At 40.5% G+C, this 20,263-nt stretch overlaps 4 protein-coding genes across 4 annotated transcripts in view; 2 read left to right on the forward strand and 2 right to left on the reverse strand.

Moving 5' to 3' along the window:
* Nucleotides 1–1,776: 1,776 nt before the first annotated feature.
* Nucleotides 1,777–11,275, reverse strand: prpf4bb (pre-mRNA processing factor 4Bb). Its single transcript, XM_023395095.2, has 16 exons — nucleotides 11,167–11,275; nucleotides 9,467–9,545; nucleotides 7,850–8,988; nucleotides 7,338–7,511; nucleotides 6,964–7,122; nucleotides 6,592–6,673; nucleotides 6,302–6,503; nucleotides 5,029–5,102; nucleotides 4,783–4,873; nucleotides 4,410–4,557; nucleotides 4,135–4,272; nucleotides 3,872–4,025; nucleotides 3,647–3,761; nucleotides 3,402–3,553; nucleotides 3,194–3,280; nucleotides 1,777–3,010 (listed from the first exon to the last, which is right to left on the reverse strand). Exons 1-16 carry the CDS (start codon nucleotides 11,223–11,225, stop codon nucleotides 2,807–2,809), a joined length of 3,057 nt encoding a protein of 1,018 aa, XP_023250863.1. The 5' UTR covers nucleotides 11,226–11,275; the 3' UTR covers nucleotides 1,777–2,806.
* A 1,358-nt stretch (nucleotides 11,276–12,633) lies between these two features.
* psme2 (proteasome activator subunit 2) lies at nucleotides 12,634–15,921 on the forward strand. Its single transcript, XM_023395035.2, has 11 exons — nucleotides 12,634–12,823; nucleotides 13,111–13,143; nucleotides 13,242–13,304; nucleotides 13,402–13,488; nucleotides 13,922–13,970; nucleotides 14,082–14,179; nucleotides 14,295–14,363; nucleotides 14,467–14,534; nucleotides 14,727–14,781; nucleotides 15,330–15,416; nucleotides 15,504–15,921. Exons 1-11 carry the CDS (start codon nucleotides 12,776–12,778, stop codon nucleotides 15,582–15,584), a joined length of 738 nt encoding a protein of 245 aa, XP_023250803.1. The 5' UTR covers nucleotides 12,634–12,775; the 3' UTR covers nucleotides 15,585–15,921.
* A 7-nt stretch (nucleotides 15,922–15,928) lies between these two features.
* Nucleotides 15,929–17,864, reverse strand: lsm5 (LSM5 homolog, U6 small nuclear RNA and mRNA degradation associated). Its single transcript, XM_023395036.2, has 5 exons — nucleotides 17,760–17,864; nucleotides 16,646–16,741; nucleotides 16,489–16,516; nucleotides 16,320–16,392; nucleotides 15,929–16,193 (listed from the first exon to the last, which is right to left on the reverse strand). Exons 1-5 carry the CDS (start codon nucleotides 17,803–17,805, stop codon nucleotides 16,161–16,163), a joined length of 276 nt encoding a protein of 91 aa, XP_023250804.1. The 5' UTR covers nucleotides 17,806–17,864; the 3' UTR covers nucleotides 15,929–16,160.
* Nucleotides 17,865–18,341: 477 nt separating this feature from the next.
* The window catches only part of avl9 (AVL9 homolog (S. cerevisiase)), a 23,275-nt gene continuing 21,353 nt past the window's right edge, over nucleotides 18,342–20,263 (forward strand). The window contains exon 1 of the mRNA XM_023395100.2: nucleotides 18,342–18,611. Within this exon, the coding sequence (XP_023250868.1) occupies nucleotides 18,528–18,611 (84 nt within the window). The 5' untranslated portion in view covers nucleotides 18,342–18,527. The remainder of the gene's footprint in view (nucleotides 18,612–20,263) is intronic.

Below are 20,263 nucleotides of genomic sequence, written 5' to 3' on the forward strand. Positions count from 1 at the left end.
GACATAAAAATATCACAAAATGACATAGTATAGTAATGCATGAAAACGTCATAGTATAGTAAGGCAATGAAACATCATAGTATAATAAGGAATAAAAACATCATAGTATAAGAAGGCAAAAAAAGTTATAGTAAGCCTTAAAAAGGTCATAGTATAGTAAAGAATAAAAAGTCATAGTATAGTAAGGCATAAAAAAATCATAGTGTAGTGATAAGAACTGGAGTGAGGATGACAGTTCACTGTCAGCTGGCACATCTGCCAGTATGTGCATTCCAGGTGGGATGAAGGATACCCAGATGCAGCCACTTCACAAACTTTATTTAGTTAATACAAACTAGATCTTGATTTTGTAAATAGTAGGCCTATAGACTAATAGCTATAAGCAGTAAGCAACAATCACCCTCATTGTTGATAAAGAATAAGGAATTATAATACAGCCTAATAAATCTCAACAGGGCTGCCAGCTGCTGTGCAGTCCAGCCACACCATTCTCTCAGAACTTGTGCATCATCTCCAGGTAAGACAATTGTAAAATTCAAACACCAACTTACATTAAAAAAGAAAAATCCAATAAATGTGTTTGTGTATTTGCAAATCCGTTTTATAATAGCAAGATATTCTTGGGAATTTGCCAATTCATTTTTTGTATTTGTGGAAGGTTTTTTTATATTTACAGATTACTCGATTGTCGATCTGTTCACACAAATATTGAAACAAATCTACCTCCATAGATGGAATACTTTATCAAATCATATGCAGCCGTTTGATTAAAAAAAAAAAAAAGAACTATGCCAAGACAGTAAATAAATATTTAATCTGATGTTAATTTAAATATTTTTTTTTATATACTCCTCCCATTCAAATTAAAACAAACACAATTTACAGTTTTAGTGCTGAAGTTCTAACACGAGTCATCCTCAGTGGCTTCATTTATGGAGTAGCCAGTGCTTCTGATGCCCTCTTCTGATCATCACTAGAAACTGCAATTACGTTGTAAGGTGGGCGCTATGCAGTGAGTGAATTTCAACCTCATGAATTTGATAGCATGGTTATAAATCACTTGTTTGGTTACATATTCAGATTAAAAGCAGATATGCCCTCGTCTCTCTGTGTTGAGATTAAAGCCAGTAGATGTTAGTGTCCTTGCTCATTGACACTGACCTCTTTTACCGGTGGTTATTCCACTTTAGCCCACATGTATTTACAGATGCCTTAAGGCTAACAGCCCATCAGCTCCTATCAGAATCCTTTTAGCACGCTCCATGCAAGCACAGAAAGATCTTGCATCATTCCCCAACTTTCCAGACGGAGTAAAATGGGAACCATTTCTAAGCGAGTCTCCCATTATGCTTTTTAGAAGCTCAACACAAGTGTAATCATGCAACGGAAATGCAGGGTACAGTTAGACTTTCCTCTGCAGAGAGGGAGCATGAGAGCCTGTAAATTGTTCCGAGTGGGTACAAGATAGAGCGTTTTTACTTTTGATGCTCCGAGGCTGCAGCTGTCTAAGTCAAAATCTATTTTTCTCCAAAAAAATATACCACCTTTATAACACTCCTTTACCATCTTCATACTGCCTGGGGTAGAAGGATCTTACCCATTGTTATGCCAAAAGTGCTTCTTGAGACTGTGGACATCCAGTTATGAAATCTCATATTTTCCATCAGTGTTTTTCTGCTTAGACAACATATCCAACTATTTTAAATGAATTGACCTTTTGATGTGGAGATCATTTCCACGTTGCCAACATGTTGGGGATAAAATGAAGAAAGGGGGTTTGGTATACAATAGGAAACATTTTATTACTAAAAAAATCATCTTATATTGAAGGTGCTCTTTCAGCAGCGTTTCCACAACTATTCTTTATTGAAATCACAAGATTGTTTTTTTTTTAACCACTTAAATGGAAAAAAACAAATTAATCATACATGAAATGACAGTAACTATGGACTATTTACAACAGTGGGAGAGAAAGAGGGTACAGGTGTGGCATCAATAGGCCAGCATTGTTTTGGTGTTTTAACACACTAGGCTCATACAGGAGGCACTTGAGTGTGAGAGCCTTAAGAGCCAGGACCTAGCCAGAGTGCTGGAGGGAGAGGAAGGTAAAAAACATGGAAATGTCCAGCAACAGAAAACAATGACTTCCTGCTTTGAAAATTAAAAAACAAATCTTGTTCAAGGAGTACATAATATGCATCTATTCCTTCAGCACAGACCTCAAGGCCTGGAAACTTAGTTAGGGGGAGAGGGGTGCTGTCACATGTGGGACACTGATGCACATACAGAGCATTTACACAGGCCTGCACCACAGAAATCTAGAGCACAAAGGGTGCACATTCAAAAAGCATGCATCGCCCCACAATGAGCAATGTGGTTAAAAAGACTGATGTATTTAGACATCTGCAACTACGACAAAACTCGAACTGTCTGCTGCTTGAGATTGTTAATGCAATAGACATACAGTATTTACAGGAATTATATTTTTCTTTTAAACATCTGTCACTCCAATGCCAGTTAAATTAAAAAAAGAAAAAAGTCCGTAACTGCATTGCCAGGTATGAGGGGAAGTTTACAATGATAAATCGCAAAGATCATGTTTTCAAGAATGGCTACCATTTCAATGATCTATTTACAATAAAACACAATTATGTATCCATAAACAAAATAATGTTGAGGAAGAACAAAAATCTGTGACATTCTGAATAGAAGTCTGTGGGTTGGCTGCCTCGCTGCAGAGTTCTTGTCAGAGCTGGTTTAGTGGTTGGTTCTCCATCTGCTCTGGGAGTGTGTGGCGCTCAGAGTGTTAAATCTTCTCCTGGATAAAGGGGTGCTGCAGAGCCTGGTTGATACTGATGCGCTTGGCTGGGTCCAGCATCAGGGTGCCATCCAGCAAGTCCTTCAGCTGCATTACCTTCTTCCTCTGGTCCTCAGGCAGTCGCTGGCCTCCTATCATGTCCGCCAGCAGGTCTTTGGTGGGGTTGATGGTGCTCATCACCGTCACCTTCTCCTGATGGTGCACAGACAGGAAATGAAAGGAGATGCAAGTAAATCTTGATACAATGATTGTAGCTACAGAACATTTTCATTACATGCCAGGTATGCAATATCAGAACTAAATTGGCAATAATTGGCTTGTTATTGAAATTGCAGGACACGTTCACAACATTCAGTGTAGAAGTCAACACCTTACCCTTTCTGTTACTTTGTCTACTTCAATGTACAGGAAGTTCAAATTCTGATCGAAGTGCTTGTCTTTGAACAAGCCTTTACGGATCATCTGAGGAGAGAAAAGCACATAATTGCATCAGCTATGACTTCTTGAACACTGCATGGAACGGCAACATGTCTCACTTCATCTAGGAAAAGGAAACAACTGAAATTTAATGATGCAACTTTACCTTGTTGGGCATTTTGCCCTTGAGGTCCATCGCAAGTTTGATCATGTGATTGTTGGAAGATCCGGGAAACAGGATTTTGCCAGTGTAAAGCTCGTATAAAGTGCAGCCAACAGACCACATGTCAATCCCATAGTCATACGGCTTTCCTATAACTGAGGCAGAAAGACAGTGTGAGCAAGGGCTGGTTTTTAATGCAACGTATTAAAGAGGTGGGATTTGTGATTTTTAGAAATAATGCAACTCACTGATTTCTGGAGCTCTGTAAAACCTGCTGACCAGATATGGTGTGATGTCGTTGTCAGCAACGTGGGAGGCCGAACCAAAGTCACACAGCTTCAAAATGGTCTTTGACTCGTTCACCTTGTAAAGATGGACACAAACAAGTCAGTACAAATGAGACTCTCAAATGAGTGCCATTTTAATCACTCTATGATCTAGCTTGATTTTAAGAATGAGTATCTAGATCGTACCAGGATGTTGTCTGGCTTGATGTCAGCATGGAGGATGTTGCACCGTTTGAGCAGCTTGAGGGCCAAGAAGAGCTGTTGGCTGTAGGAGCGCACGGCCTTGATATGGAGCCCAACATCTTTACCGTATTTCTTCAGCACCTCTCGTAAATTCATACTACAAGATAGAGAACGCAGCAGGTCATTAATGAGTGAGGCCATCACATAATGCTACAATCAGCACAAATTATGAGAACAAAAGAAGTAGCTTTTTCTTCTTCCAGTACCTGAGAGGCTCGAACACCAGACACAGATGCTGCTTGTGGTAGAAGTGCCTAAAAAGGCGAAGGCAGTGAAACTTATCATCGGGATCAGCGTCGTTCAGCTTCTTGAGGAACTCTAACTCCTTCAAACCGGTCTTCTGCCTGTTCAACAAAAATTCATGTATATTTTTCATTAATGCAAGTCCACATGGTTGTATTTGTTGTTCAGAGTATTGTACTTCGACGTGTTTGAATTTGAACATGTTTGTCACTCATGTAAAAATGCCTAGTTCACTCACATGAGCTCATTGTTTCGGATTATCTTGACTGCCACCTCCTGGCCGGCCCTCGCAGTGTCCCTGGCCCTGATCACGTTGCTGAACACACCTTGGCCAGTGTAGCCATACACATCATAGCGTTTGTCCAGTGTCTCCCCAATGTTCACCCCTAAATAAACCAAAGAAAATATCCACACAGGCACATAGATTTGTCTGATTAAAATAAAGAAAGATGTGATGAAGTCAGCTCATGACTGCAGCCACCATATGGACAGGTCTTAACAGGAGACACTGCTATGTTGTAATGCTGACATGATATTAAACAAACATTTATGGGTGTTTCCCTTCATACTGAAGGAGTCTAAAATCGAAGAATTAGAAAGGCAGCACTTACGGTAGTAACCCTCAGCATCAGTCCAGTTGTCCCTGAGGTTGGGGTTCTCCTTGAAGTCCTTTCCTACGCCTGCTGCTCTCATCCTGGCACTCTGCAGAAACAGCACAGAAATCAAATCAGTGGATCGACTGTGTTTCCTATTATTCCTACTACTCTTCTGAAAGTAGAAAATAGATACTAAATGCAGAAAAACATTATAAGAGCAATGTTCAGATGCCCCATATAATTCAATATTAGAATACTCACATCAAAATCAGCAGCAAACATGTCGTCTGACTCTGTGAACATGTCAGGGGCTGAAGGCTTCTTTGGATTGGCTCCTGAAACAAAGAACAATATAACACCACACGATGGGTTTCTTGTTGTCCGCTGTGTTGTAAAACAGAATATCTGGAACATGTGTTTGATTCACATACTCTGCAGAGATCAAAACATGCTGCAGGTGGCAGAGACACCCAGGCTTTGGATTACAAGCCAGCAACTGAATGAACACATGACAAAAAGAAACAAAATTAAAACCCCTGCATCACACAACTCTGCATTTCTCACTCAAATCATGCCACTTTCTCTTTTGGTGTCTGTGCACTGGTATCTTGTGGCCAGTCTACATCATAATCAATCTATATCACAATTTCAGGTGTGTAATAAACCACAAAATGCCAAATTGTTCTAAACTGCAGGGAAGTACTTATATAGATGCGAATTTAGCATTCAGTGAATTTAAAGGCAGGACATAAGATGCTACCAATCGGTTTTCATCTCTATAAATTCCTTCCTCCGCGTCTGCTGAACTCATCATGATCAAACTTGGGAAAACTGCACTATAAGAGCACTGAAAAACCATTTTGCTCCCTATAAAAATCAAAAACTGTTAAGGGACTATCCAAAGTGATCCCTGGTAGAGCTTTTAGCTGTTCAGTTTCTGGACTCCTTCATGTTCAGAGGGCTGTGTTCTTCAATGATGAAGGGAGCAGACGCAGTGACCCACGTATATTTTCTACAGCCACATTTCAAAGGCTTAAGATGAATGAAGCTGGAGAAGGGATAGAGCATGATATTCTGTAGTTACCTAAGTCAAGCTAACGTCATCCTGCCACAGGGACCATATATGAAGCCACTTTTGTGCTTGACCTATTCCTTTTTTTAACTAAGATTTCAAACCAATGTTTCAGATGAAATCACCTTTTAAATGTCTTATCATGCCTGGCAGATATGGAGAAAAAAGAACTGATTGGTAAGAGGAACAAAATCTGCCACATCAGGAAGAACTACTTTAATGTTTACTAAAATAATTGATCTGTGTTCACACCAACTTCTACATAAATCTGAACAATTCTTGTACATTAATCAGAGACATACTTCATTTTTTAATCTTGTCACGATATGCCTCAGGCCTTCACAAAAGAAGCTGATTGCATGTGGACAATGTCAGTAAACAACAGAGCACACACGTGACGATGCGGTTCATTCAGTTGGCCTTGTACGCCAACAGACATGACAATCCCCAGCAGGACATTACCGTCTTTCTCCTGGGCGATGAGGTTGTGCTTGGCTTTGATGCTGGCCTCGAAGGTGTTGAGGTTCTCGCGTTCATACTCCTTGACGTCTGCGGCTACTCGCTCCAGGATGTCATCAGGCGAGGGTGAACGGCTGCGTGTGCTGCTCTGGGGGCTGCTGGGCTCCGACACCATGTTGGTATCTTCATTCACAACTTTGTATTTCTGTACAATGGCAGGGACAGTGAGAGCATAAGAATACATCTCAAACAGAGAGACAAGCGTAAAGAGTTCAGCATAAGTGAGCACAGACCTGGACAATGGCCATGCGCTGCTGGCGGCGCTGTTCAATGAGAGCTTCTTCATCTATTTCCTCACCATCAAAGTCTTCCAACCTGCAAACAAACAAGGTTTTCAGAAATATGGCAACACCACAATTTTCTTTTATGAAATCCCTACAGGATGCGCTGATAGATGAATCTATCAATGCAATCTGACATGAAAAGATATGCCATGAACAAGCTTAATCTACTTTTACTGAGCTGGGTAAGCATCAGGTCAATAAAACGACACATAAAACTTTTATTAGTTTTCTGCAAGTGAAGCCATTATTCTAAAAGAATGACTTTCACGTGTAAAACTCATCTGCAGAGAAAGAGAATTGCAAATATCTCCTTTAACTCACACTTCTCCCTCTGAGGACTCCTGGTCGACCTTCATGCCCTCTGAAAGGCTACCCTTGAACTTGTCTTCATCTCTGCTGCGTCGCCTTCTCCTCTCCCGATCGCGGGACATTGAGCGCCGGTACTGTCTGAGCCTGCCATACCTGTCTCTCTCCCCGGACCTGTAAGGATGTCAAGGAGGAATAGTTTATTACCCTGTGAAAATGTCAACTTGAAAATAGGTCTTGTCACAATGTTATGAGACTGTCTGCAAAGTTCCAGAGAGAAATGATTACTCTGAATTGAAGTTTCCCAGGACCAAATACAGAAGTTGTCTTTGATGACATAAACTACACTCGTGTAAAAGCATTGTCGAGTGACTATAAAGGGCCATCACCTGTGTCCTAGTGGAGACCTGCTCCGTCTGCGAGGGGAAGAGCGGGAGCGTCTTCGTGGTGATGGGGACCTCCGTCTCAGTGGTGAGCGACTCATCCTACGGCGAGAGGATGCCCTGGGACTGGTCTCTCGTGATCTGTCTCTGCCTGGCCCTGCATCTGGCCGTGGGCGCTTCCTGTAAGAAAATCAGAGGGGTGGATGGACAGGCTGAACAAGAGTTTCTACATAATCATTTCAACATGAAGAACTATAACAGACTATCAGTGAAAGAATTCAGATATTGCAAATTTTCTACATTAAAATCTTTAAAGACTGATGACCTTTGGCATTTCAGAAAACCACAACAAAAAGTCTTAAGTTTTATAATGAACAATGAACCTTAAAAATATTTGATGTCTGAACATCTTTCAGAATCAGTCTTATATTCATTTGTATAGCTCTGACTCATCTGTCTCAGTCAACTTATCTAACTTTTAGAAGTTGTATGAGTCAAAAACAGCTCTGTTCACCAACCTCAGTGGTGAGTCCTGCCTGTCAACATCCCTCCTCCTGACATCTGGTGAGCGACTGCGGCCTCTCCTGGGGGGGGACCTTGTTCTGGATGGAGAGTGGCTCTGTTTTGATGCCCTGTCTGTGGCGCTGGCCGAGGGGTGGTGGGCATCTCTGTGGCGAGGGGACGCGCTGCGTTTCCTCGCAGGGGGACTGTGAGGTCCTCGTCTGTGAGGGGAGCGGTTCTCTTTGCCCGATGAAGCATCCTTGGATGGAGACTTGGCCGGCCGCTTGTCTCTGTCAGGGTCTGAGCGACTTGGTCGCTCTCGTCCAGGTGATCTGGACCGTCGGGTTGCTCTTTCCTGGTTTGGTCTGTCGTCCCGTTGAGGAGAGGAACGTTTATCAGTGCGGCCGCCTTTCTGTTCTCCTCTCCAGCTCGAGGGAGAGTTGGACTTCCTTCTCTCCTTGGACCTGTCAGTGCTGTCTGAACGCTTTCTGTCCTTTGACCTGCTCCTGCCACGGCCTCTGTCCTTAACACCCGTGTCCTTGGTGCTTTTGGTCACCTTGTCCTGCTTTGACTCTTTAGCAGGCTTGTCAGCAGACTTACTCCGACTACGACGCTTGGAGCTGGACTTACTGCCCTCTGTTGAGTCCCGTCTCGATTTCCCACTTTTTCCCCCTCTGGGAGATATGGGTTTACCTGAGCTGCCTCTTTGACGCTGTTCTCCATTTCTTACCCTAGCATCTCCATCCTCTTCCGATCCAGAGTTATAACCCTGAAGGATCAAGCCCATGCCGGATTGAACCTTCCCCTCCATCAACTGGCTGTCCAGCTCAGCTTTGATCATGGCCCTCTGTTTCTCCAAATCCTCCAGCAAGGCCCTGTCATCCAGACTTGGATTTCCAGAGGACGGAGAGGATTCGACTTTTTTATGGCTCGTGGAGCCAAAGAGGCCAGCACCAGAGGGGGAGGAGCCCTCTTTGCGTTTGTGTTTCCTGTGTTTATGACGATGTCTGCGTTTGCGGTCCTTGTCCTCATCAAAGGCATGTTTGTGTTTTTTGTGCTTACTACGATGCTTGTGTTTTTTCCTCTTATGTTTACCGCTGCTGCCGTGATGTTTGGACCCCTCCTCTGTCTTCTCGCCATTGGTTTCGGCCTCCTCCTAGGATGAGACAACATTTCAGTTTAGCAGTTGATTCAGTTTTCAGATCATCTAAATATTGAAAACTCTGGATATGTTGTGATAATATCTATTTTCTTCTTCTTCGTTTTAAAGGTTATGGTTGTATTCATCCAGATTGCAGGTACAGAATGATGGATGCAGACTAGAGTGTTGTTAAAAAAAGGTGGTACATGTAATTACAACACCATAAATTAATATAATTAAATTATAATTTTTTTCTGTTTGTATGCTTGTTTTAATGGAAATCTGTCCTCATGAATTTGTGATGTGGTTGTGGTCATTTAGAAAAAAATAAACACAACATTGACGTGCAGACACAGAGCACCACCAACACTACAGTTTGAGGCCAACAAAAATTTTTAAGTTAATTTATAATAAATTTGATGTAAAGCATTTATATCAGAATCATGACATCATACCACTGAAGATATTTAGGCCTGCTGTTGTCCACCCCTACCTCTTCCTCCTCTTCTTCTTCAGACATGTCTCCGCTGTCCTCATTTGCACTTCTTTCGTGGCTTTCCAGATCCTGCTTCCTGTTTAACAGAAAACAGTCATAAATAATGAGCAGACAATATCACATGTTTGTGCTAAAACAACAAGACAGTTAGTTTGGAATTAGTTGATTGACAGAGAATTAAGTGATACAAATTTGTAGGAAATGCTGGAGTTTGACAGATACACAACAAAAACAGTTTCTTTGTTACATTTATGCCAAAATGTCAGTGTTTGGCTATCAACTCCACAAATTTACATTTTAAAAAATTATAAGTACTGTTATCAGCAGACTGATTTGAGGCATCTGTAGCAGGATTAGGGCAATTTTCTCAATTAGTCATTTTGTGTATAATATATAAAAAGCTGGAGTACAAGGCAATGTCTTCAAATGTCTTTTTGTCCAACCAACTATGTAAAACCAAACATATTCAGTTTACTATGATACAAAACAGAAAGACGCAGCCACTCATCACACTGAAACAGCTGAAATCTACAATTTCTTGCTTGAAAAAAATAGCTAAATTATTTAATCAATTTTCAAAACGGTAGCAGATTATTTTTTAGTTGATTAATTGACTAATCATTGCAGCTGAAATAAGGAGAAAAGTTGACTTAAATAAATAACATTGATGCCTGTTTTGCAGCCCTAAAACACACTGAGGGGATAAAGCTCACAGAGAAGCTTTCTGTTGTTGTGTCTCCTCCAACACTAGTAACCAATAGCAACCAGGGCGCCAGTCAGTTTTTGCATCATAAAAAATCCCCTATTTTATGTTCTGTGGTCAGTGTTTAAAAACGAGGCAACTTAATTAGAAATTATCTGTGTATCTATTTGTGTATTTATAGTTTTTTGTATTTATGAAAACGCCATAGATAATTTTTATCTTCTAGTATCAAACTAATTGCCAAACACCATGCAAATATTTTGTGACATTAATATATCGCTTGTACTATCCTTATTTTAGCACGTGCAATATAAAAATAAAAAGGCCATCATTCAGAAGGCAGCATGTAGATCTCTACAAGCACAAATAGGTAACGTTAGGTAAACCCCAGTTACGTAATGTGCTCAATATAGCTAGAAACTGCAGAAACATACGAAGTACCATAAAGCATAGTGGTTGAAACTTTTAGAAATATATCTGCTTATTAGTGTAGCAAATACACTCATTTGGCACCATGTGTAACTCGCTTGGTTGCTCTTCCCCTGAGCTCGACCGCCAAGACGATTTTCACTCATTAGCTAGGATGTGCTAACCGCTCTTAGCAAACTTACAGCTAACAGGCTACATCCTCAGGTAGCTTATGGCCATGCTAAGTTTCAGGGTTGTTGCTTGTTATCAAACACCACTATTTAACTATATGTGCTCTGACGTGTATATTATAGAGGAAAACGCACAACAATGCAGTTGAGGTATATGTGTGTTGTGCGTTTAGCGAAAAGTAACGCTAGGTGAGCTACAGAACATTAGCTGGTTGGCTAAGAACGTTAGCCAGCCGTTGGCATGTAATTTAGCTAGCCCCGGCAACATCGTGAACCTGCTGCTCAGTTTCGCCTCTGCACTTCCAACTTACAAAACAGTTGCCCTTTGATGTCGGATCCGCAAGGAGCTTAAACCTTCTTACTAAGAACGTCTTATCTTAAATTAAATCACTTACACGTGTTCGTTGCCATTATTCATTCTTCTGGACGTGATGTCCATCTCAACGTCGGCCATTTTCCTCAGCTGAGGGGCCTTTTCTTTTTCGATTGTTTTGCTCACAGAGGTGCAACAATATCAAAACACTGACACGCCACCTATTGTACTGGCGGTACACTGCAGTCCGGATTTGTGCAGTGAAATTTATCTTGTGTCCACCAGAGTGTGTAATTTTAACCTTTCAGGCCAGAATATCATCATTTGGTTTCTGCATGAAGTAGGCTACTAATCCTTTAAGAACATTTTCCTGATTATACTTACATAGCATATTTTGAAATAACGAGTAAGTAATTTGTAATTTTACTTAAGCACAGGATTTGAATACTTCTTCCACCACTGACAGGAGGTTTTGATAAAAAAAAAAAAAAAAAACTGAACACTGACAAGACTTGACAGAGTGATTTCAACAGGACTGGCCTGTGCCAATTTCTACTTTGGGCGGCCACTTGCACATACAGTGAAATTGTGAAATGTTGTGATTAATAAAACGTCAAGGTTCAAAATATGTTTAGACTGTAGAAACAGAAATATAATAATGTCTGCTTATTATTTAAAAGATCCACCAACCCCACCTCGCAACTTACAGGCCTCAATGGGTCTGCTGCTAACGTCTTGGTGCCAGATACCACAGCACACCTTCAGAGGTCTTGTAGAGTCCATACCTCAACGGATAAGAGTTGTTTTGGTGGCAAAAGGGGGACATACACAATATTAGGCAGGTGGTCATAATGTTATAGCTGATCCTGGACCTGTAGCAGGTTTTAGCCTCATTCTGCTCCCTCTGCAGCTCCCCCTTGTTCCTTGACCTGAATGCACTCCTCTTCTCATTCGGCAGGGCCTTTAGATCTGGGGTAACCGAGGATTTTGTTAGAAAACAGCCATATTGTCTCAGGGCACAGTGTTTTCTACACAGAAGCTGATATGGTCTGTGATACAGAGTGTGAGACTGTTAAAATCCTCACCACGAGGCTCACAGAGAAACATCTCAGTTGGTTGAGGCAAAACAGTACTTCTGTGACTCATTACATTCATTAGACCATCTTCTGCCTGTGTAGGTTTGTACGAAGGCAAGAGATGCACCAGGTTGTGGTCAGATCTGCCCAGTGGAGGGACGGGGGATGAGTTGTAAAATGTCCCGATTGAGCTGAAGTTTGACTGGAGTTTCTATGAAGGAGATACAATTTCGTCTGGAGCGATTATTTGCATTAATGTCAATTTTTCAACATTAGAAGTGCTCAATTTGGCAAAAGACCACAGTCTCTTTGTGTGACTGGCAATTAGATATAAACATTTGTACCCATAAAGTCATCAAATCGACTCTGCTGTTTTTAAGAGCTCGTGAAATTAAGTTTTGAAGGGAAATTAAGGGAACTCCCCAATGTGGGCAGAGGAGGGAGACAGTGGGAGGCGCAAACTGCATCATGCGATGCCAAATCGAAAGTAAACTGGATGAGGAAATAAAGAAATCACACTAGCAATACGCGCTGTCCTCTCCTGCACCCGTACACGTCTGATTTCATTAAAAAAAAACATATTTATTTGATTGAACTTGAAAACTTTGCTTAGTCATGTCAAAGACATCCACCCTGAAAATAAGCAGCGCCAGTGCAGTGAAGGTAAGTGGATGATCTGTTGCAGCAAACGCGTCTGAACGGGACAGGAACAAAAGGCGACGTGTGATTACGATGTGATATGAAGAGACTTTACATTATAGTCCATTTTTTTCGGGTAGTGTCTGAAATGTTCAGCAACAACATGTTGGAGTCGGTTTAAACTTGTTAAAGTGGCGGAAAAAGTCCCTTTTCTTAGAGGAAAACGAAAGTAAATCCAAACGGTTTAATATGCGGTGACTCAGCAGCTTAAATGATGTGTTTTTCACTTTATCCTGCTTCATTTCCCACAGGTGGAACACTTCCGTCAGTCACTGTACCAAGAGGTCTGTAGAGCCATTATAATATGAATGACACATACATTCAGATCATGTAACTTCTGCAGCTTCAAATTTGACCTTTAAAAAAAAAAAATGTTTTCCAGGCAGAGACTCTGTTCTCCAACTACATTCCACTGAAGATAATACAGCTGGATGCTCTGCTCAGGGTCAGCAAGTTCAATGTTTCACCATAACACACCACGCACATGTGAAATTACCGTTTTCTGTTCTTCGTCCTTCTCATCTTCATCTGTGTGTTTTCAGGACGATGCCCTCAGCCTCAGTGATAAGTCCTCTCTCCAGGCTCCGCTGGACATCCCCATACCCGACCCTCCTTCCCCAGAGGACGATGTGAGACCAGCTCTGTTCATCTGTTTCACACCATAACCCTGATTTTTATCCATCACATGTTGAAAGCCACATTAAGCCGTCTACATTTGTCTTAATCACTGTAAAAGATGAAATACCAGGTCCATAGTCTTCAGCTGTAAATTAGGATGGAGTATGTTGCTCTACCAGCTGAGATATACAAGCTGTGGCTGCAACAGTAAGGTCCCCAAAAGTCCCAGATGCAGTGCGTGGCACAGTATAAAGATATTTTATATTGTTAAGTGGCTCCTGCCCAGTGTCTAAATCTAGTTTTAATACCTTTGATATTAAACTTGTACATACATATATCTGCATACATCTGAAAGTTTCACATATTAGTGTCAGATCAGATTAGTGTCTTGTGAAGCAAATAAAAGTGATGTTTTTGTTTGACTCTGCAAAACTGATCTCACAGGAAATGGAGACAGACAAGAACGAAGACGATGAGAAGAAAAAGAAGAAAGGTAAAGTGTTTGGTTTTTTTTTGGCGTTATTGTGAGAGTTGGCAGGTAGCATGTGGCGTCTGCACACGATGAATATGATCGAAAAAACGAAGTTCTCCTTTTCATCTGCAGCTCCAAAATGTGGCTTCATCAAGGGGAACGAGAAGATTATGACGCTTCTAGAGAGGGTGAAACCAGAGATAGTGGCTCTTAGAGAGACCATCATTGTTGTAAGTGATTCACTATCTGCATAAAGATGAATTCTGTCCCGAGTATCTGCTTTAAAACACTAAAGGAAGTCGACACAGTGGATGTGGTAAAGCTCACCTGTGTTGTTTCCTGCAGGTGTCCTGCTGGATTCAACATCTCATCCCAAAGATAGAAGATGGGAATGACTTTGGAGTTGCCATTCAGGTACATTTCCATTCAAAAGACTATACTATGCATGCATTGTGATGCATTTTAGTTAATTTGCAAGCGTTTAATGGTTGAAAATTATTTCTTTTTTTCACCACAGGAGAAAATCTTGGAGAGAATCGCTGCTGTGAAGACCAAAGTTGACGGATTTCAGACGAACATCAACAAGTAGGTTGACTATAAAAGCTGGTGTTAAGATGTGTAATGATGGAGAGTATCGCCATTCACCTGAAAAATATTTGCAGATTGTGTCTGGTTTACTAGCTGTTTTGGCAGACAAATAATTAACAGCTTTTTTTTTTTTTTTAATTAAGAATGCAGGACATTTGGACTCATGTGACTTTCTTTTTTACCACTTAGGTACTTCTCAGAGAGGGGAGATGCTGTTGCCAAAGCCTCAAAAGAGACTCATGTGGTGAGTGTTAATATTCTAGTCTTTAAAAAAAATTTTTTTTTTAAAGAGGTGCTCCAGCAATTCCGTATTACACTCTCACAAAAGATTTCAGAGGCAGAAAATGGAACTTTACTCCACTACATTTGTCTGACAGCTGTATTTACGTGAAGTGTGTGAAAACTAACATTTTTTTTTTATTTGAATTATTCTCATTTGACCTTTAGCCACCAAAATCTAAACCAATCAGCACTAGTCTTAGATCAGGTGCGAGCCAGGTATTTCTAATTGTGCCCTGAAGTTTTGCAATCAGTGGAAATCAACTGTGGTGTGTGGCTCCCGAAGCTGCAGTCGCCTTTATCTTGCAAGGTTATTGTTCACATTTGCATGACGTCAGAGTGTCAGACAAAAATTTAATCAGCATTCACCAAGCATCTGGTGACTGATTATGCGATTCTGTGCCTGGATCATCCGTTTCCCCGGGCCGGGTACTCCCCCAGTGAGGAGTAAACTGATCTTAATGTGCAAAAATGAACAGAATACTCCTTTAACTCAGCTTCTTTTCTCTCCAGATGGACTACCGCTCGCTCGTCCACGAGAAGGACGAGACCATCTACTCAGAGATCAGAGTGATTGTTCTTGACATTCGTGGCTTTTACGTAAGACAAATTGATCTTCTCAGAAACATTAACCACCATACTGTCATACAAGAACATTTAAAGATTCTTTTTGCCTCTTTACTGTAGGCAGAGCTTTACGACATCATCAACAAGAATCTGGAAAAGGTGACCAATCCAAAAGGAGAGGAGAAGCCCTCCATGTATTGAAGCTGGTGGGAGGAGGAGGTGATGATATGATCAGATTCTTCAAACCTCTGCTTAACAGCTGTATTGATCATCTGGTGTACTCAATATCAGTCAACTCTGTCTGTTCAGTCATGCTGCATGTTCATGTAAATCAGTTAAAAAAAACATTTTAAAAAGTTAAACATTTGGAATAAGTCTCACTTCCCAATTTTGCTTATTCAGTTCAATAAATAGAAAAAATAACTGGATCAAGGTTTTTATCACTGCTGTATGGATTTAGTTTTGTACAAACACTTGCACTAAATTTAAGTTGTTGTGTTCGACTATGAGATTAAAAATAAGTGAAAAAATGAATAAAGATGGTGTGAGATTCAGAGATTTATTTGTAACAAAACCTGCATTTTTGCAATGTGTGATTAATGATGCACGTCTCATTTATCTTTTTCTTTTTTTTTTTTAAACAAATACTCAATTAGGAACCTTATTACAAAAATTGTTTCCCCCTCAAAGATCAGGAGGTAAGACCAATAACAACAATTATGACATAATCAACTAATAAACAATATATGAAAAACAAAACACAAAACTGTCAGTGATTCAAACTTCAGGACCTTCTCCACCAGGTATGAGCTGAAAAAAAAAAAAAAGAAGAAAATATATAGATATAGATTTTACTGTGAAGTCTAAAACAACAGTAATACATCATGTGAAGGTGATGATGAAGATGACACAAAACGTGAAGGTTTATTTTCATACCATGGTGATATTATTGCCGTTCAGGAGGATCTGGTCCAGTTTGGTTATCCTCCTTCCCTCTGGTGTGATTTCACTACAACACATATAAGAATAAATTAATGTAACAAACAGGGGAGCAGTTTACTTATAAATGACAGTATTTAATGTGAAAAACAAGAAATGTACTTACAATTCTGTCACATCCTCCAAAACCATATCTAAGACATTTAGTTAAGGACAAAATCTGGGGCAATATTCAGAGCAAATGGTAAAATCACCCAGTGCATAAAACAGGAGAAAGTGTTTTTTTTTTTTTTAAAGAAACTGCAACCTGAGCAAAAGGATACTGACAAAGTCATCAAAACCCAGCAGGGTACCGACAATTTCTTTGTCGGTTTTCATGACGATGTGAATCCGGGAGCCGATACATTTGTCCACAAGCTCTGAGAGATAAAAAGAAATTTAATATTTGGTCACTGATTTTCTTTAATTTCAAATGAAAGGTTCTCAATTGATCATTTCTATAGTTTTCAGTTTTGTTTCTCTGATGCTTTAATGTAGTTTCATCTCCTAACACTTTCTTGCAAAGAAGAGATGTATTATGGGCTGCAAAGAATAGCTATTTGCATTATCAATAAGTAGAGTCAGAATTTGGCATCAACAGCATGAACCCAACCTGCTGTGTGTCATCAGTCCAGGCTGGTGTTGGTGGTAGTTTAATGGTATGGGAAATATTTTCTTGGCACATTTTGGGCCCTTTAATACTACTCAATCATGATTTGAATGCCACTGCCTATCTGAGAATTGTTGCTGGCCATGGTCCGAGAACTTCAGTTCCAGGACAACACCTTTGAGATGTGATAAAACAGGAGGGTGGCAGCATAAATGTGCCGCTGACAAATCTGCAGAAATTAAGTCACAGAAGGAAAGAGAGGTCCTACCCAGTATTAGTATAGTGTTCCTTATAAAAAAGTGCTCACTGAGTTTATAACTGCTACATAGTAATCTTGGGCCCCCCACTGCCCTTTGCTGCCTGCAAGCTCCCATTAAGTCCTCCTGAGCTGTAATAACACTTACTTTATCTTAGTTTAACGCTGCTTTATTTACTGGCATGCTCAACGTGGGGACATAAAGCAAAAGTTTGACACAGGGCGCCTCCACGAGGTCAGATAATTAGGTAAATAATGCAGGACCACTTTAATTGATATTGTATTTTAGTGGTGCAGATAATTCAGCACATTTACAGATATTAAAATTGAGAAGAACAGGAGAAGAGAGTAGTTTGAGAGAAAACAGTATTTAGCTATCTGCTAGCATGATGCTAACGCCAGCTTGTGAAACAACGCTAGCATATATATCAGCTGCTGCTCAAAGTTCAAATACCAAAATTCCCGGCTTTTGACATCTACACATTTTTAGCTATCTAAAACAGAAAGTCAACATTATTTTTCATTTACAAACCCAGTGGGAGCAACTGAGACGGATTTGTTGCTTGAGTAGCCGCCATTGTCGAGCCACGAGCAGTCAGAACCAATCGACAGATGAAACGTCAGCAATCAGGCGAAAGCAATCGAACCCGAATCGCTCATCAATCATCATTATTTTTACATTTTACATCAAGACACATAATAGACACACAGTTGAATACAAATAATAAAGTGAAATAACAACTTACATAGTTGAATAGATATGATAGAAATTGTTAGAACTCAAAGATTAAGTTATGTTATTCGACTTAGTTCAACGTGATGGCGCTGTCGATGCATGACGTAATTCTTTCACTAAACAAAGAGAAAAGAGTCGAGGTCAAGATGGTTCCTTACTTTAGATTTCGTTGTCTAGCATAATAGTCCTACTTTAGTGTCTATTTATCTTTGCTCAGCTTTGTTATCCTTGTTTTCGCTGTATGTCCATGTGTACCTCCCTAGACACTGTCATTGGTATTGTGTGTTATTCCTTGTTTGCACAAACTATTACGTTAACTCTATGAATTAAGATAGGCAAAAAACAGGAAGTGCGCTGTAGTGAATCATCTCACTCTGTCTGTCCTGTCCGTCCTCTTTGAAAGACGAAGCGGAACAGAAAACCATCTCCTCTGCGACTGAGTTGTGCCCCGGTCTGTTTACCGATTCAGGAGTTTAAAAGAATCTACTGTGTTGACCGTTTTTACATCCGACCCCCGATTTCAGAACATCCCAGTCCTGACTAAACATCCAGGGGGAGGCGGGCATGGAGTCCCACGGCAGAGACGACGCGAAAGGGCCGGTGCTACACATCGTGGTGGTTGGATTTCACCATAAAAAGGGCTGTCAGGTACATGAACCCTGCTCCATGCTAACGCAGCTAACTGCATATAAAGGCACAGTTCCACCATGTCTCTGTATCCTGCATCAAACAGAAGGATGATTACACTGCGGCTTAATGAGTGTCTTTATTTTAATTATAGCTCTCATAAGCCTGCAGGGATGGTGATAATTGTCCCCTGCCTGACATGCATTGAAGTTAAATCAGCTGTTTGCTCTGGCTCTGCTCTCTGGGTTATGTAACATGGGCTCTGCTGCCAACTTAGACATCTTTCTAGTCCAGTGTATTCAACAGCAAGAGCAGCGTTTTCATTACAGGCTGCAGCTTGTCCTGAACTGGTCCTGGATGCAGTAGATTTTCCTCCCTGATGTTAATCTGCGTTTCAAATCGAGCTGTTTGATTTAGTGCATGGATGTCAACAAAGAGAAGACTGGATCCTGAGAGTTTGTGTTGGGCATTAACTTGTTTTTTAGATATTACTAAAGATGCAGAGACTTATATGAAGCAGGAACCAGCAAATGTTTGACATTTTTGATTTTAAAAAGTGTCTAAACTAATCAAAGATTAATGAACAATTAATCAATTATCAAAGGAGCTCTATGTCACAGTTCAGTTTTCTGAGAAGAACAGTTCAATACCTGTAATAAGCTGCAACAAGGCTGTTCTGTATTCAAACATCTTCCTGTATTTGTAACCACCAAACATATTCCGTTTACTGTCATTTATGTGAAAGAAAAGGAACAAATCTTCCCATTTGAGAAGCTTTAACCAGCATTTTTTTTTGGCTTTTTTGTTTAGAAGAAAAACTAAAATGGTTAGTTAATTATCAGAATTGACTAATCTACCAATCGATTGCAGTTTTAATCTCTGTCATTATTAATTAATCTGGCAATCATTTTCTCGATTAATCGATGAATTGTTTTGTCTATAAAACCTAAGCCTGTTAAAATTTCCCACAGCTCAATGAGATGTTAAATTCAGCATCAGATGTTCACTTTATTCAGTCATTTATGACATAAATAAAGGAGAAAATCAGGGAATGTTTTGGCCGTTTCGCTTGAAAAATGACTAAAATGATTAATTGATTATCAAAACAAAGGTTTAGTTTCTTATTAACTAAATGTAAGAAAGCTCAAATGTTGGCTTTGGCATTCCTGTCCTTGTAAACCAGTTTTGCGGCGATGAATGTTTAACTCACACCACTCACTGACATGCCTGACCTCTGGCCTCCTGCATGACAGCGTCACTGACACCTGCTAATCAGTGAGAGTGAACATGAGGCAGCAACATAAGTGGCTCTAATGCATCCTCTAATTACCACCTCCTCCTCTTCTTCTTCTTCTTCAAAATTCATTACATTTACAGGCTGAGCTGGCAGCCATAAACCCAAACACTGTGCCGCGTGGTTGTTGCTGCTGCTCTCCATCTGTCTCTGCTGCTAAAAGATGAGAGGACGGTCTTTCTGTGGCCCGTTTCACTCCACTCTGTGGCGTCAGAAGCAGCTGCTTGGTTGAGTTGAAAGATAAAGCTGCAAGACTAGACTGAAGCTGCGACACAGCAGACTCCTTTGTTTTGGGTAATGAGCCTGTTGCTGTTAATGGAGGTTATCTGAGAGTGTGTGTGTGTGTGTGTGTGTGTGTGTGTGTGTGTGTGTGTGTGTG

This window comes from Seriola lalandi, unplaced genomic scaffold (assembly GCF_002814215.2).
Source record: "Seriola lalandi dorsalis isolate HSWRI2012SDOR001 ecotype SW California unplaced genomic scaffold, Sedor1 jcf7180002054956, whole genome shotgun sequence".
In the NCBI taxonomy this organism is placed as follows: Eukaryota; Metazoa; Chordata; class Actinopteri; order Carangiformes; family Carangidae; genus Seriola; species Seriola lalandi.

Coding starts and splice junctions, on each gene's coding strand:
- prpf4bb (XM_023395095.2), bottom strand. CDS start 11,225: ATGGCCGACGTTGAGATGGACATCACGTCCAGAAGAATGAATAATGGC. Junction 4,874..5,028: donor TGTTTGCTGCTGATTTTGAT/GTGAGTATTCTA, acceptor CTGTTTCTGCAG/AGTGCCAGGATGAGAGCAGC. Junction 3,554..3,646: donor TTACAGAGCTCCAGAAATCA/GTGAGTTGCATT, acceptor TTTCTGCCTCAG/TTATAGGAAAGCCGTATGAC.
- psme2 (XM_023395035.2), top strand. CDS start 12,776: ATGTCAAAGACATCCACCCTGAAAATAAGCAGCGCCAGTGCAGTGAAG. Junction 13,971..14,081: donor TGAGAAGAAAAAGAAGAAAG/GTAAAGTGTTTG, acceptor TTTCATCTGCAG/CTCCAAAATGTGGCTTCATC. Junction 14,782..15,329: donor CCTCAAAAGAGACTCATGTG/GTGAGTGTTAAT, acceptor TTTTCTCTCCAG/ATGGACTACCGCTCGCTCGT.
- lsm5 (XM_023395036.2), bottom strand. CDS start 17,805: ATGGCGGCTACTCAAGCAACAAATCCGTCTCAGTTGCTCCCACTGG. Junction 16,517..16,645: donor GGGTTTTGATGACTTTGTCA/GTATCCTTTTGC, acceptor TAAATGTCTTAG/ATATGGTTTTGGAGGATGTG. Junction 16,194..16,319: donor ACGGCAATAATATCACCATG/GTATGAAAATAA, acceptor TTTTTTTTTCAG/CTCATACCTGGTGGAGAAGG.